General features: G+C 40.4%; 1 protein-coding gene across 3 annotated transcripts in view; it reads left to right on the plus strand.

Annotated features, from left to right (window-relative positions):
• RNF220 (ring finger protein 220) overlaps window positions 1-18,080 on the plus strand; it is a 373,850-nt gene that overhangs the window by 231,390 nt on the left and 124,380 nt on the right. For all 3 annotated transcript variants that reach the window (XM_089514994.1, XM_089514992.1, XM_089514993.1), the window contains one exon: window positions 15,367-15,412. In XM_089514994.1, coding sequence (XP_089371120.1) covers window positions 15,367-15,412 — 46 coding nt within the window. The remainder of the gene's footprint in view (window positions 1-15,366; window positions 15,413-18,080) is intronic.

Raw genomic sequence — 18,080 nt, forward strand, 5'->3', positions numbered from 1 at the left:
TTTCAGCTCTGCATTTTATTTTGGCTAGTTTTTTCAAGGCTGGATACTATCTCTTTGAAATGCTCATCAGCATGGAAATGTGCATCTACTTTGCTTGGTTTTTTTATGAGCAAACGTTTTGATGCACAATATATATTCTTCTTTATGGTCTCTGTGACTCAGTCAATGGGTTATCCTGCGCCTGCACAATGCATTTTTATAACCTAGAGCATTAATAAGTGCTTTGGCAGAAGCCCCACCCACTTCCAGCACCCCCATATAAGGCCTTATGGTTGAAACCACCAGTTTGTCTGCAGCAGCAGCAGCAATAGCAATTGCACTCTTCAGATTTTGGTTTCATCAGGCTTTGTCAGGCTTCTTTGGCCTGTTCGGTCCCAGTAATGCACCAGGTCATTCGGCACTTGTGTTGGCACTTATTTTCAAGGTTGTACTTACGCTTTGGGCTATTTCTTGCACTGGCGTCCTTCAAGAAATGTGTCCCCTGTACCAACAAGATCTTGGAAAGGGCACCTGAACTGTCTTCTCTGCCTTGACAAAGTTTATGTGGTTGCCTCTTGTGGCCACTGTACCACCTTACACCTCAAGTGAGATGCAATAGACAGTTGTATTTGAAGGCAAGTTGCATATGAACAGGTCCTCAGACCTCAATTGCCATCTTCTTGGCCTTCAAGATCAGTCAATATGACAGAGCTAGCTTCTTCTAAGTGCACCTCAGTCCCAGCTTCTGGTTCCTCTGTTTGCCTTGTGGGCAAGCTTTCATTGGCAGAATTTATCTCTGTCTCACTGAAGACTGTACGATCCATCTCTGACAATTGGGTGGTGTGTCCATGCTCTCCTACTCCTGGATAATCTGTGGAGGTAGAGCTGGAGTTGGTGACTCAATAGCACAAGCACAAAAAGAAGAAGATACCAAGTATAATGACAGTCACCATTCTCCAGGCTCTACCTCCAAGACCTCCTCCCCAGACCTGCTACCAAGGTTGTTTTTCTGTATGGCCCATCCACTTCTATTTGACCACTCCCTGCTGCCCTCAAGATGACAGAGTCTGTTTCTTAAAGCGATTCCCCATTTTGTGTATTGGAGACCCTGTGACATTCCTCCAATTTTATAGAGGTTGTTTTGGGTATGCATCAGAGAATGCATCTGAGGACCAGATTCTGGAGGCTTCCTCAGTTGTGAGGGCTTCTGTTTCACATCCTTCTGTTCATCTCCCCACTTCAAGAATGCTTGTTGCTAGACTGCTATCTGTCTGCCTTCTCTACCTCATCAATGGTCACTTCAGTCTCAGTGCATATCTTGCTCTGCTTCTACTGATTCCAGCTGATCCTCCAGTTCAAGGTATTGCTCTGGGCTGATGTTTTCAGAGATGTCATGACTGTCATGGATCGTGTCATGACTGTCATGGATCGTGATACTCAAGGTCAAGCTCCATGAAGTCTTCATAGAAGTCTCCAGTTTTTTTACAGCAGCTATTCATGAGATTGCAAGTCCTCTCATACTTACTACTATCATTGGAGCCATAAGCACTCTTGGGTTCCTCACCAGGGACTTTCTTTGAAGGCCACACTGGCCAAGTCTACTATTCAGCACACTGATGTTGCTTTACAGGAGTTCCCATCAGTAGTGCATCAGCAGTCTGCCCTGTGTAGAGTCCAGATGATCCAATCTGTACTGAAATACTCTTCTCAAATTGTTCAGCCTTTTGCTGTTGCTTCATCTACTCAGGTGAATGTTTCCATTTTGAATTGGGTTGGTCAACAGTTGCCCTAGGGTATGTCATCCTCTAATTCTGAGTCTGATATGACATCATTCATGCATCATGCCAGACTCTGCAAGTCTGGTTCATTTCTCAGCTCAATCTGTTTCTAGACTTTCCCAGGAAGTGGCACACCTTTTTGAGGACTGTTCAACTTTCTCTTCAGTGGTGGTTGGAGTCAGCCTATGTCCAGAGTAGCATGCCTTTTTCTTCTCCTCAGCCTTGAGCATTCATCACAATGGATGCTTCAGTGACAGGTTAGGGAGCCCAAGTCAACAGGTTCTCTATATAAGTCCTGTAGTGCTGGAAGTAAATATCCTCCTCATCAATGTCCTGGAACTGTTAGTGGTGGGGAAGGTGTTCCACTCCTTCCAGATTCCTGTGAGGCAAAGTAGTGTGAGTGTTGACCAACAACATCATGGTCATACTACCTCAAGAAGGAGGAGGGTAGACTTCCCGTGACTCTCCTTCGCCTCACACAATGGCTCTAGGTTTGGTGCATCGACAGGAACATCATGAATGTAGTGGTCCATCTTCCCCAGAAAAGACAACATCCTGGAAAATGGAATCAGCAAGATGTTGAATTAGTCTCACAACTGGATGCTCCAAAATTGAGATTCTGGTATTGATCTAGGACCATTGGGGGCACTCTGGTATTGAACTGCTTCACTTCTGAGACAAATGCTCGGTGTCAGGACTTTTGTTCCTGGACTTGTTGGAGTAGATCATGTGGAGATGTCTTCCTTTCTTATTGGGGAGGTGTCACCAGGTGTGCTTTTTACTCACTTCTCTCTTCTCATGATGGTAATAGCCAAGCTCCTCTGGGACAAAGAAACTTTTATCCTGACCACACTATGATGGCCCCAGCAGCCATGGTTCACCCCTCTTTTCACCTGTTTCAAGGGGTCTACAGTCAACATGGATCTGCCAGACAGGCTGGAAAACTCTGTTCTCCCCATGTGGAGCATCCATACCTGAACTTCCACACCAATCAAGGCACTTGATTTTTGCCTAAGGTAATGTCTGTTTTCCATATCTAGCAGGACATTGTTTTCCTGGCTTTCATACAGAATCCCAGTCTTGCATTCAAGAAGACGTTGCACCGTCTAGAAGTGCAGAGGGCTTTAGCCTTCTCCATTAACAGAACTTCAGCCTTTCAGACTTTATAAAGATTCTTCCGTGAAAGAAGGACTGCCTGTTTAATTGTATTGTTTCCCAAAGTGGGTAGTGTTGGCTATCCGTCTCACTTATGAACCGGCTTGGAAGGACTCTGCAACTCAACTTTGAGCCAATTCCACACAGGCTATTGCCATGTCTTCTGCTTTCTTGGCCAGTGTACTGCTCAAGGACATTTGTTGGATGACTATTTAGTTGCAGTCAATGACTTTTATAACTCATTACAGAGTGGACTTGAGGTCTTTAGCTGATAATGTGTTTGGAAGATCTATACTTTATTCTTCCATATCTTGACTGCATTATTGATGTCTCAGGACAATTTTGTCTTCTGAAACTTGGTTTTGTATTGGGTATTGACATTTCAGATTAAGTCTGTCTTCTGAAACTTGTTATGAATTGATATTACTTTATATGGGTAGTGGGTGTCATGCTCATGTTTGATGTGTTGATTGATTTGATGTTTCGTAAACTTCTCTGATTTGTTTTCAATTACATTCTCACCTCCTACTTGTGTAGCTTGCTAATCCCCCATTTGTGTGAGTCACCAGAACCACAAAGAAGAACAGGTTGCCTACCTGTTCTTCAAGTGGTCATCTGTGAACTCACACAACTCCATCCATCCTCCCCATGGCATGTCCTGCCTGTCCTTTGGGTTACGGCATCAGTGTCCATGGAATTGATGGTTTTGATGAAAAGGCTCCTATATAGGGGTGCTAGAAGTGGGTAAGGCTACCACCAAAATGATTATATGCTGCTCTAGACAGTTCTGAAATGCAGTGCATTTGTGTGATTTCACAGATGGCCACTTGAAGAAACACGGTTACAAATAAGCAACCTGTATTTCACCCTTGTATGTGGGCTGAAGATCACACTTTGTCCCCAAAGGGGAAAGCTGCAATATTATGATGTGGACAAAGATATGGTTGGGATATTCATTTTTAAAATTAACTTATTTTGATAAGCTCTCAGAAGTTAAGCTCCAGTGAGCAGGTACTCCCTTTCTTTTGTGAAGCTTAACTGGGAAAAAAATCCAGTCCAGTTCAAAAAGCAGAACATAAACTTGTTTTGGGAACATTTGACAGACAACAGGTTCTTAAAAGCTATCAGTAACCTGTTTGCATATCATAGAATCTTAGAGTTGAAAGAGACCACAAGGGCCATCCATTCCAACCCCATTCTGCCATGCAGAAAATCTCAATCAAAGCATCCCCAACAGATGGCCATCCAGCCTCTGCTTAAAGACCTCCAAATAAGGAGACTCCACTACACTCCGAGGAAGGAGTGTGTTCCACTGTCGAACAGCCCTTACTGTCAGTAGTTCCTCCTAATGTTGAGGTAGAATCTCTTTTCCTGGAGCTTGCATCCATTGTTCTGGGTCCTAGTCTCTGGAGCAGCAGAAAACAAGCTTGCTCCCTCCTCAATATGACATCCCTTCAAATATTTAAACAGGGCTATCATATCACCTCTTAACCTTCTTTTCTCCAGGCTAAACATACCCAGCTCCCTAAGTCATTCCTCATAGGACATGGTTTCCAGATCCTTCACCATTTTAGTCGCCCTCCTTTGGACATGTTCCATTTTCTCAATGTCCTTTTTGAATTGTGGTGCCCAGAACTGGACACAGTATTCCAGGTGGGGCCTGACCAAAGCAGAATACAGTGGCACTATTACTTCCCTTGATCTAGACACTATACTTTTATTGATGCGGCCTAAAATTGCATTGGCTTTTCTAGCTGCTGCATCACACTGTTGACTCATGTTCAACTTGTGGTCTGCTTGGACTCCTAGATCCCTTTCACATGTAGTCTCGTTCAACCAGGTGTCCCCCATCCTATATTTGTGCATTTTATTTTTCCACCCTAAGTGCAGTAACTTACATTTCTCCGTGTTGAATTTCATCTTGTTAGCTTTGGCCCAGCTTTCTAGCCTATTCAGGTCATTTTGAATTTTGATCCTGTCCTCTGGGGTATTAGCTATTCCTCCTAATTTGGTGACATCTACAAATTTGATGAGTATGCCCCCAATTCTGTCACCCAAGTCATTGATAAAGATGTTGAATAACACTGGCCCCAGGATAAAGATATGTACTTTAAGACCCATGAAAATGTAAATGGGGTATAGTGATGCCTAGGAAAGAGCCATAGTTCGCTGGCAGAACAGATATTCTACCTGTTCTGCATGTTCTAAGTCCAGCCCCTGGTATCTCCAAATAGGCTAGAAAAGTCCTGAAGAACTACTGCTTGCTGGTATAAATATTAATGAGCTAGATGGATCAGCAATTTGTCTTGCAAGAAGAGATTGCCATCTTGTTTTTAAATATTATTTTATTAATGAAGGATATAAATGAGACTTTTTCTTCTTAGAATGGGGGTGTGAATTGTGTGGCTCTTCAGATAACGCTGGAATACAACTCTCAGCATTCTTTACCACTGGCTGTGCTGGTTATGGCAGCTGGGAGTTACACTCCAACAACATTTCCAGAGCCACAAAGTTCCTACCTCTGTTTTAGAGGAAATATCATGTTTACTAAAACTCCAAATTACTTCCAAGATAAAGTTTAGGTACATCTGTGGCTCAGGCTATCAGCTGGGACAGTCAACAGTTCTGAGATCATCCTCAGAGATTATATGGGATTTATTTATTTATTATTTCATTTATATGCTGCCTTCCTCCCCGAAGGGACCCAAGGGGGCTCACAGATTAAAAAACATTACAATAAAATTTAAAACAGTTAAAATCATCTAAAAACAATATTAAATTACATTAAAAATATAACAGAAGTTAAAAGGCAACACATGCAATATAAAAACCACAGTGGCATGCTTTTATTTTGAACACTTGCTGAAATAAAAACATCTTAGCATGCTGTCAAAAGGCAAGCAGGGAGGCCAGTCTAGGCTCCCATGGAAGGGAGTTCCAGAGGTGGAAGCAGCCACCAAGAATGCTCTCTCTTGTGTCCTTGCCAAGCGAGCCTAGAATGGTGGTGGAACCGAGAGAAAGCCTTCCCCTGACGATCTTAATGTTTTGGCAGGTTCATATGGGGAGATACGGTTCTTCAAGAATCTGAACCTAAGCCATATAGAGATACTGGGTAGGGGAGTGAGCACAACAAAAGGGATGAATAAAATGACTGATCTTAAAAACCAGCTGATTTTTTTTAAAAAAATCTAAAACTTGCAGTTTGTAGAACCATGGTGCCGAACCCATTTGGCACCCAATAATTTTTATTTCTGTAACTAATGGAGCTCTCCAGTTTCTGACTAAGTGAGTAGGTGGATATGAATACAAAAGATAATTTTCTCTATATTAAGCCTTCCTGAGGAAATGTTGCTGATTACAGCTGGTGTAAAATAAAATCTGATTTATTTATTTATTTATTTTACTGTTTATGTTCATTGGCTTTTTGAATCTCTTGATGTAGTTGAAGCCAGAATGCCACCTTTATTCCACTCTGGTGGGGTTGGGTTTTTTGCTATAGGCTGTCACTGTACAAGCAGTACTTTCTAAGACAAAATTTTGATTCCAAAAAGAAACGGTTATCTAGGGACTTAATTTTATATGCCTTTAAAGCCAGTGAGTCAGTTTGCTGTTAAAATGCTAAATGAGGCACCAAGATTTTCAATCCATGCCTTGACATCAGTTGGTAACTGAGAGAAGCTCATGACTTTTCTAAAGAGAGGTATCTCTGGGCTCCACAACGAACATCATGAGAAAGATACAGTGTAAATATCCAAGTTTTATTGTGTGTTGTGTGTAATTTTTATATATAGGGGGCAATCTTAGAATGAATTGGACTAGTGATCCATGTATCCCAATACTGACACTAGCTATTCTATAACTTAATGTAACTATCCTTCTGGCTCTGCTGTCGGAGATAATTTAATGTCAGGAGCTGGATATCAAGCCTCTGAGTTTCTTTGCAGTATGCAGAGTCTTCAATGTATCATAGAGCTGCAATCATTTCGCCAACATGGGATGGTAAACCACAAGAATAGCTGGTTAGGAAGACATACAAAAGGATACTAAGACCTAGATAAACTTGGTATTTTCTTTCTGATGAACAAGTCATAAGACCATTTTGCTACAAGCTGGAAGTCATTGCAGGAGGTACAGATATGGCCTTCACAATCAGAGCAATCAGATGCACTGATACAAAGTAGAGTCTGATATAAGGAAAATTCAAGAACTGAGTTCATCGCTGTATGTCTCTAGATACCTGGGGTGGGTCTAAATAAATGTTGTGCTATATCATAGAGAATTCAGTGCATCCATTTTATTTATTTATTCATTGAATTTATATCCCACCTCTCTCCCAAGATCAGTAGATATGCAGATCATCAACCTCATTATCCTTGACAACAGAAAATGAATATTCTGTTTTGAATGAACTAGTAGAAGTCATGCTGATCTGGTAAAACACAAAGAGAGATAGTACCTAACATGGGCGAATTGGTGTTTTTGATAATGTAAGTAGGCTTTGCGGTCCCAAAGCGTTCTTGCTTAATGTTTTGAACTGTGGGCTAGGATGTTCTTATATTATTCTCATTCATTTTGGTGGGGCTTGCTTGAAAGGACTTTCCCATGGACTTGCCTTTTGTCAAGTTGCTATTTTGTTCATATTGAATTATTGTTCCCAGCCTGAGTGTTGGGGTTCACTTGTGTTTCAAATTTAGTGAACATATTTTTAAAATAGTTCAGCTTTGAAAGCACACATTTACATTCCTAAAGACAATATTTGTGCATTTATATCCACATGGTATCTTTCCATAGAAAAACAGATAAACATGGAAACATTAATTCAGCTTGGACAAAATGCAAAACCTTTTGGGGAGCAAATCCTGCCTATTATGAGCCTCTTTAGGAGTCGATCTCTATTCCCCATTTGTTTATTCCTTTCTCTTTGTAATTTGCTTCTGTCTAAAAGAGGCAAGCAGGTTATGCTATCAAAATGAACTGGATAAACAATTCCCCAAACAGATTAAAACTAACTGTAACTTGTAAAGGGTGGGTGGGGAGGTTGCAGTAATTATATTTTATTAGCTAACAAAACACCATTTTTTTGCTTTCAAAGGATAATTCTATGTAAATCATCTTAATTAGAAGTGTCAGACAAACCTATGAAGATGGTAGTTAGCAACTAATTTCCTATGTATGGGTTATAATTTAAAACACATGGATTGTTCACCGTGTGGCAATATGCTGGCCATGAAATAATGTGGGGAGTGTAGGCTGAGGTTATTACTATGTAAATGTGTGATCATTTCAGAGCGCTGCTGACTTGCTTAGTGATTAAAGAGAATTCTGAGGTCTCCAAAGATTGTGCTCTTTGCAAGGGCCTGGAGCAGAAAACTTTAAAAGGTGCTGAAAAGTGTTTGAACTTTAAAGGTCGTCATTTCCCTTTTACCATTTTTAATTTGCCAACACTGTTTATAGGAGGGAAGTTTTCTCTTTGCTTACGGCCTCTCTTCCAACCATCAGGCTAATAGTTCTTTATGACTTGTTATATGAAGGGACAGTCAGGAGAATGTATTGTCATTTTCCACAAGACAGCACAACATTTGTGTATTCAGACTCCTTTATGTTTAAACGTGTAGTCTGATTTGAGTCTCAAATTTAAGAAAAGAAGACTGAGATGGTCTTGGACTCAAGTACAGAAGTTCATCACAGTCATCACAATGTTAAATTTTTGTCTTTACATTGAAGCAACCAATATGTTAGAGAGAATAGGAAGCTGGTCAAGCCCTTGATCTGACCTGGTTAAACTGTTTTACTTCTGAATCCCATTTTGCACTCCAAGTTAATTAATCTGGAATAACCACTAGCTAAGAAGTTTTGGGATATGTTGTTAATCTTTATATTTCACAGCCACTCAAGATAGAATCAGACACCGAATCCCCTGCCCAAATATTCTCAGTATAATTTGGAATATTTTCCTAATTCTTCCTTTCCTCCCTGGAACCAGAAGGGAAGGACTGGTTGACTGTTACAAAGCACATTGTGGATATTTAAGCAGAGGATTAAGGCCAGGTACAGACTGCCAGAAAGTGGTGGTCTGGGGCCAATTTTAGGACTCGGGATTGCAGAGCGACCGCATGCTCCCGAGCCATACTGTGTGGTGGCAGTGCCATCATGGTGCAGCCCTGCCCACATGGGGGCCGCCATGATGATGCAAGTGTGGTACAGCATCTAAACATCACAGCACTGTGTGTGTCATCTCTGCATGCTAGTGCACCATTGACACACTCATGGCACCCGCCACACAGACTAAAAAGTCCTGACGGAGGCCACGGTGTTTGGTTGGTGCAGCCTCTGTCAGGAGTAAACATAGGCGGCTCCAGCCTGCCCTTTCTAGGTGGTCTGTCAAGCCCCTAACTGCATAAACTAATATTTTATCCTGCCTAGTGCAAATTTTAAAAACTGCTGTTGATATTCATTTCAGAAGAATTTGCCAAAACTATGAAATAGTACAACTAAGGTATTACTATATACTGTAACTTTGCAGTCCCAAGTAGTTCCTTCCAGATGTAATGTCTATAATACAAATACACATTTCCCTCCCCTGATAAGAGCTGGATAATTTTATCTTCCTTCATCCTATAACATGCACAAGGGTCCAGTTGTTGGTCATTGATCACAACAAGAATCACATTGGCTGTAGTAAAAAAAAGGGGGGCTATGGTGAGGGGGGAGAATACAACTCTTCCATGGGGGGGTGTCTGTGACTGAAAAAAAAGCCTTGTAGGGTTTGCTTGTTTGTTTGTTTTTATAAGGGTCAGGGGTTGCAAGGAGGTTTGCAATCTCTAGGAGCTAACACCTTCCAAGCGACCCTCCTTGCTTCATTTTGCAACACCAAGCCATCTGCCAATGAAAGGCAGATTAAAGCCAGCCAAATTCAATTTCTACTCACTGCTGCCACAGCTCGACATCTGGGGCTAAAGTGTCCTCGACAAAGCGAACATGACAGCCACATTGCTTTTTTGTCACATCCAGTAGCATGTTGATCTTCTAAAAGTCTCATAAAAATTTATTGATGTCTCCCATATTGCCGTGATTGGAAAGAAGAGTGTGTGTGTGTGTGTGTGTGTGTGTGTGTGTGTGTGTGTGTGTATTAATGCTTCTGGAATAGATCTGATTTGATATGTCTTGTTCTATTGTCAGCATCTGTTTAGCAAGGCTTTTTAATACTTTCTGGCTGCCGATCAGTCATCCCTAGCTTGGGATGCCGACTTGCATACAAATTTTATTATTAAGTACAATTCCTTCTCTCTGCACCATCTTCCTCCTCCTCCCCTAACCACCCTCCTCTCCTCCACCTATTCACCCATCCATCCATCCATCACACACTCCCCCAAGGCTATGGAGAGGGACCTCCAGCTGCAGGAACCCTGCAAGCTCAAGATGTCAGCTTGGGTAACATATTTCAGAGCCCCATTTTTGCCTGTTACAGGTGCTTTGTATCAGTAAATCGAATCATGGGGAAATCATTTATTTCCTAATGTTGTTTGTGGCATGTTAGCAAGAAGATTTACATGAGAGAGATTACTTTAATAACCAAAAAAATTACAGTGTGGGGTCTCCCCGCCCCGTCGCCTTTGATATGTAATTGTTTCAAATTTAACCTGTCTCGAGTGAGGGTGAAAGGCATTATTAAATCTGAAGCATCTTGCTCCAGGGAGGGTGGGAAGGGGGAGGATCACCCTGGTGTGAACCTCCTTCCAGCCGTTAAATAGAAATGGAGTGAAATTAACAAATCAACCAACCAAAAAAGGAAGGAATTCCTATAGCCTGGAGAAAGGCCTATCTAATTTTAGCGATTTTTGTGTGTGTGTTTCTAGCTCAGTCCTGTGTGAGTTCTAATATTTCTAATTCCTGTATATTTTGTATTAATTCACTTCAAGGGCTGCAATCCATTCCATTTCCAAATGCCTCATGCATGGCATGAACTACAAAGAAATGTCAACAATTTATATTAAGAAAGGTAATTGCTGTGGGAGAAGCCCACATCCCCAATAAACCTTAATCTACAGATTCCCTGGTGGTTGTTTTTTTTTTTTTTTTAATGCAGATCTCTAACCCTTATTTAAGCCAACATATGAAGCAAAATATGCAGCCCCAATTCTGCTCATTCATTTTGTAAGCAAATAGTTATCTTCTGCTTTTCAGTGTTTTTAGCTGACAATAACTTCATAACAATGAGTGATACACCCTTGTTTGGAAAAAGAACTGATTAATATTAAAATCATTTTTGGTGAAGTGAGTCTTTCTTAAGGTGATTTGATAATTGCTGTATCAAAATATTCAGGAATCTAGAATTTTAATATAACAGATTGGAATGAATATCCCAAAACAAAAAGTAGTCACAGGTTTAGTGCTTTTTAAAAATTACTTTGCCAGTACATGCTGATAAAATACCCATATTACAAGAGGCAGGGCTATTATTAGTGTTGCCAACAAGCCTCGAAGATATTCCCTGAAATGTTTTACCAAAATCCAAAATCCCCAGAATTCCCCAATATTTATTATTATTCAGTCAAAATCCCCGGAAAGAAATTAAGTAAATTCCCTGGATTCCGGGGAATTCCCCAGAAATTGGCAACACTGGCTATTACTGAGAGATGGTGGATTACACAGGACTGCCTACTAGCCCAGTATTGTTACACTCGTTTAGCTGGTAACTAGTCAGGCTTTCTCCTCCTATTTCCTACCCCAAACTTAAAAAAACCTTTCCTAATAAAGGACTCATGATCTTGAAAGCAAGCACATTTTTGTAACCTTGAAATTGGGCTACAAAAATATTGCTGTAACAGCGATTTTGGCATTTTTATTATGCTCAGGTACACCTTTCTTTCCTGTTGTGAATGTACTTCTTTTGTGTATTGCCGGGAAAGCTGAGAGTAGGGATGGACTATAAGCTGATTATCCAAGGGCCATTACATGGGGTAAGGGAAGAATGTGATTTTTCAGCCCTGACAATGGTAAGTGGTGGATCTGATGCTGGTGAGGTGGTAAGTCTACTGTGAGGTTTGGTCCATACTTTAAAGGAACAATCCAAAGTACAGAACCTTACTCCAAAAATAGGTTTGGCATCTTGGATCTCTTCTTTAAAGTTTGGATTAAAATCTGGAGCAGCCTCACTACCCTACTGACATTAAAGCTACCAGCTAGCTTTAGGGATAGGTGAAAAGATATTATCTGGACAGCAGGTCTACCCAGTCAAAAACAAAAGAAAAGTAAAGATGGGTCTCATCCAATTGGTCAAATGTGTTGAGACTTAGTGGTTTTAATTCCTGTACTTACCATTTTTGTTCATGAGATCTAAATGGTGTTTCTCTTCTCTCAGTTTATGGTAGTTACCTGTATTTCCCATTGGTTACCACAACATTTTCCTCCTTGTCTGAATGCAGCACTTTTTCCCTGTCCTGTACATGTTGAATTGCACATCATGGGTGTACCCATTACTGTCATCCATTTAATTTGGGGACTGTGCCTTGTAATGTGAGCTGTGGGTGTTAATATTTTGTGCGGTTGCAGACTAACACTTGCCCCTGTTTCATTCCCCTCAGCCCTGTTTAACATGTCACTCTCCTGTAGAAAGAACTATTTTTATTGTTTTTAAAATTCTCTCTATAACTTTAGCGGGATTGCACTACAACTATAATTGGCTATGGAGGTACTACTCTCTCTCTCTTTTCTCTCTGCAAGTGCAAAGAAAGTTTATATAGCAATAGTGTAATAGTGTTAGTTACAGACAGATTTTTAAAATAATTTTAAAATTGTAAGGAACCAGCAGGGGAAAAAGGTAGGCTAGGCAGAGATTGTAGCACATCTGGAAACATGTCTGGAAGCAAACTTGAGAAGGGATGCAAAAAAGTAACATATACCCACATCTAATACCACAACCCACGTCACAAACAAGATGCCCACAAATGAACTAAAATGTTCTGCCTTTTTACTGAGGGTTTTTTTTTGGGGGGGGGGGGAGGAGGGTGTTTTAAAGTCAGAAGCATGTTTGGGTAGACAAGCAACAAGAAACATCAAGCAGAGGCATTAAATGGTGTGGTATCCTGCAGCAGAAATTATCAGTCCAGACAAGACCTTAGCATACAGATTTCTTAAAGCCTAATCCAGTCTTAGGTACCTTAGGAGACCAAGTCTTGTTGCTGCTCAGTCACCATATCTGTCAGCAGAGTTCTTTACTGCTATCTGGGAATTAAAAACACACACACAAATCCAATTGCTTGTCCCAATCAGAGTATGTACATTTAACCAATGAGATTTACATATGTGTTGCTTCACCATTCTGCAATGATTGTGTGTTTACTCTAGTTTTTAGCTATAGTCCAGAATATACAACAAGGCCTAAAATATACCATTCCAAGAAAAACCTTGAATCTGTTTATACAGTTCAAATTTCAGTAATGCAAATTTGTATTACTTTAGTTGATGTTAAGGGGAAAAAAGGCTGATAATGTGAACTGTAAAATAAGCTGTCCAGATGCCTCTCTAGAACTCCAAATCCTGATCAAGTGTAGCAATTTCTTCTTCCCCAGCCAAAGATAATGCAGACCTCATTGCTACTCTCTACAGTCTGACAGTGTTCCCAAGAGAAAGGGAAATGATAATACAACATTGGGTCCCCTTCCTGACAAGTCATGTGAAGTTGTCAATATTATGGTAAGGACAGTGATGCCAAAAAATGTCCAATGTGGCAATTATGAGACCGTTCTACTGTGTTCCTGTGTCTGCTCCCTTAGTTTTCTTCCCCTCCTTTGAAGCCCTTAAGCAATTCCGTTAGAGACCACCATGCCTCTAGTGAGTTTGCAGATAGAATTCCTTGTGTTATTGTTTTTGTTGTTGTAGGCCTTCAAGTCATTTCTGACTTATGGCAACCCTAAGGCAAACTTATCATGGGTTTTCTTTGCAAGATTTGTTCAGAGGAGGTTTGCCATTACCTTCCCCTGTTGGAATTTTTCTTTCTTGAGATTTATTAGAAAAACCAGCAAAGTAGGAGAGATTGTTTAATCTCACCAGCAGAGCAAACACAGCGGAATATAGGTGAGCAGGAAAACTAGGTCCACTTATCTCCTAGCCAATGTGTCCCCATATTAAAACAGAGTCTTTTAGTTAGAGTGAAAATAAACATGTTTACTTACAAAATCATGTGTATGAAGTTATACATAGGTCTAACTCATGTTGCAAAGAAGATGAGGTAGAAAATTAGACTACATGCTTCTTAAGAAAGTTTCCTTTAGCATACAAGGGAGGGTGTGCTTCTCCAGACAAGACAAAGAGATTCTTTCAATGGACAAAAGATGACATGTGCTCTTAGTAAACAGGAAATGAGGAAGAGCTGTTAGTAAGCCATAAAGCTGGCATAGACATGCAATTATATCCCTAGAAGGTTTCAGCATGTGAAGTTGCTATGTATCCCAACATCCCTGAGGCTGAAAGCAAGTGACTTGCCCAAGATCACCAGGTGGGTTTTATGGCCGAGCTGGGAATCTAACCCTGGTCTCCAAAGCCATAGTCCAACACTCAAACCACCACACCATACTGGCTGTAATTCTGTGTTGCTGCATTTCCAGGATTTTTCTGCTATTCTGAATAGGATTTTAAATATCATGAAATGTGACTGAACAAAGCATACAGACAAGAACAATGATCCAGTTGTTGTAGCTGCACATGCCAAATGTGAGAATTACAGTTATATACCACTGCACAGCTATGTTTTCCAATTCCCTCAAAAGGGATTCCTGTGGATGCATATTGGAGGTGCTAAGTCTCCTGTTTCATGTGGGGTTGCAGTCACTTTCAGAGTAACAAGGCAGTTTTCAACTTGGCAATCTGATATCAGTGTGGTGCCCATCAATGATTCTTGAGGGCATATTTTTCTGAAAGAAGAAAATAAACCTGATTGTATGCTTAGTGTAAGGCTGGATAAGGCAGTTGTACTATAGCACCTGTTTGATACATTAGCAAGAGTTTGGGTTAGAAGTCACCCAATCAACATTCAAATTCTTAATCAGCAACATGGTTTACAAGACAGCTTTGGGTGTCATTCTCTTTCAGCCTGATCTGCTTCCCAGTGTTGCTATGAGTCTAACAATAACAACAATAGTTTTTGTGGGTTTTTCGGGCTATGTGGCCAACAATGCTGCTTTGAGCTCCTTGCACAACAAGGAGGATACAAATGTAATAAAATCAGTAATAGGGATTGTAGTGGAAGTTGGATATCTGGAGGCCAGAGTACAGTACAGTCTAATGATGACATGTTTCTAACCTTCATCCTGATGTAAAGGATGAACTTAGTAGAGTTTGGCTCTTATATCAAAAGGCTTTTCTAAGCAAACAAAGGTATGTAAAGTCCTCCTTTAGGAGGTTTTCTTGCACACATTCCTAGTGATACTGATACTCCTTTTTTCTCTCTTGGCAGTAAGAACTCTATATTGAAAGATGTCATGACCCCAGGTACTCCCAAGGTAAGTAAGCCAAATTCAGTTATATTTTGTTAATTTCCTTACCCCACAAATTATGCAGTCCTGTAAACATTCGTTCTTTGACCTGATTTACACATGTGTGCATACAGAGAGAGAGGGAAGGAGGGATTAAGTGGATGTGCTTAAAACTTAATGCTTAATAAATTCAACAATTTTACAAGAGTTCTAGATTTTTATTGCCAATGGCACTTTGCTCCCCAAGGTAAGAAAATAAAAGCTTCTAAATTCTCAACTTCATGTAGGGGAAATATTCCTAAATTGGTCAAATGCCAGAGAATGCCTACAGCAGTTCTGCTGGCTTTTGCTCTAATACCCAGTCTTTTGGGAGTTAGGGATAAAGATGCACTTACATTAGAAAAGTTACTCTTTCAGTCAGTTACTTCCCTGACTTCAGCAGCTAGTATGGCACTGGCCATGCTTTTCAGGTGATTCTGGGCACTGCTTTTCAGGGGATTCTGTCCAAAACAGTGTCCCATTTCCCCCCCAGCTAGTTCAGCCTTAGAATGAGTACTTCCATATAAATGTGCACAAAGAGCAGCTCCAATTCCTCAGCAGATGAGTACTTGATGGTCAATGCAGGGCCAAGTGGAAAACTCAGTCTTTCATAAGCTTCTAATGGTGTGTGTGTGAGTGTGCTGTGTGCTTTGTGTAGTGCCCTGTACTATCTTATTGCTGCTCTGGCAGATCAAGAGCTGATATTTCTGATCCTAGAAAGAAACACACACAACAGAAGTAAGCATGGGAGTCTGGGGAGGAAGGAGCACATCAATTAAAAATCAAAAATCTTCACACTTTCTTTTGTGCCTCACAAGGGAGTCGAAAAGGGCAAGAGCAGCTTGAAAAGCAGTTCTTGTTTAGCGCATTATTCCTGTGCTCATTGCTGGATGCAGATAACTCATCTGTCCCAAACACCAAGCCTGATGAGGAGTTCAATAGGGAGATTAGCTCTATGGAGGTAAATACAGCGAGTTAGGGACAGTCACCAGATAACCAGAAAAAGCTTTTTCTCCCAGCAGGGATGGGCCTTTGAATCTTCAAGCAACAAAGAATCCCATTTGCTTTGAGTGAGGGGATTAAGGCAGGACAGTTGAGGGATTCTGTGTAACAAGATCACTCACTGGCACCACATGGATTCCCCCCTCCCTGCCTACCCTCCACCCAAGAACATTAAAAGGAGGGATCTTTTGAATTCTTCTCTCAGACACTTAGCTTCAGAATTGTCATTTTCAAGTGGCACTTGTCTGAAGAACTGGTTTGTTGTATGTTACTAAAAGTGCTATAGTTCTTAATAACAAGGCAAAGAGTTTGGAAGCCAAACTTTTGCAGAGTGGTATCTACTTCTTAGACTGGTTTAAATCTCAAAGCATGTAAATATTAGGGGCTTTTAAAATTATAATTCCCAGGATCCTCCAGGTGGCTGAGGAATTCTTGGAATTGTCTTAAAACATAAAATTTCCAGGCTCTGGAAGTCTGAGTTACTATTTCCAGAGCTTGTTCCTAGGAAGGGAAAAAACATGCCAGGATTTAAGTCTGGAAACTATTCCCTTTAAAGACCTCCAAGTTTGTTAGGATTTTGTGTACTTATTAAATGGTAAGAGAAATGTACTCTGCACCTACTTACGGGTTATTTATTGATGCATTTCATGCATTGATGTATTCAATAAGGACTTTGACATTGAAATAAAATGAGCAAAGTGTCTCTGGAAAAAACAGAGAAGACTAAAACTAAACAAGTGAAGCCAGGCAAAAATAAAGCCCCACACATACACACACCTCATTTATCCCTGAATGAAATAAAAGTTTGGGGCTGCCTTCAGGACACAATTTGTTAAGGAAGCAGCACATGGAAACTAAAAAGGAAAGAGAAAAAAATAGATAGGACAGAGCTGTGATGACCAAAAGTGGTTCCTAGAGCAAATGCACATTGTACCTTGTTTGATTTCAGAGTTGTATATCTAAAGACTAGCCTATGTTTGGGGTACTTCCTTGAAACTATAAGAGTGTCGTTTTACATGTTCAGCTGCAAACACACATGGAAGAGAGTGCATAGGAGCTTTTTCTCCTGCTTCTTGCCAACTGAACATCAGTCACATCCACAAAAGAATGTATAATGACATTACACAAACCATGACATTTTAACAGAAGGTCTGCACATTTCTCCTAAATAAACAGAGTACACACATATGGTCTAGTTCTACATTACTTAGGCCCCATGTAGCCCTATAGCCATTGTATCATATACAACTACTTTTGCCTGTGGAAGGATGATGGTAGATTGCACCCATAATTTGAATTTATTTTGTTGTAAGCTAAAAATAAAAAGACATAAATTTAATATAAATGGAAGAAATGTTTTCTCATTGATTCATAATTTATTTCCTTGTTTTGGTTACTGAATGTCAGTATTTGTTAAACATAAAAGAATTCCAACAGATTCATTTTGACACATTGGATGAGAGAGGCCCCCCTCTCCCTTTATCCCACAGTCTTCTCATTGAAAGCTACAAGAATTGTCAGCAGCCATGTTGGCCCATTTCTTAGCTGTTTGACAGAGATTTGAATTCTTGTAATTTCTTCCTTGTGAAAACCAGATTGCTCTCTACTTTTTCCTTCCATCACAGAGGAACAGAGGAGATCAAAACATCTAGGT

Source organism: Sceloporus occidentalis, unplaced genomic scaffold, assembly GCF_023333645.1.
Source record: "Sceloporus occidentalis isolate IW3139 unplaced genomic scaffold, rSceOcc1.0.p SCAF_3, whole genome shotgun sequence".
NCBI classification, from domain to species: Eukaryota; Metazoa; Chordata; class Lepidosauria; order Squamata; family Phrynosomatidae; genus Sceloporus; species Sceloporus occidentalis.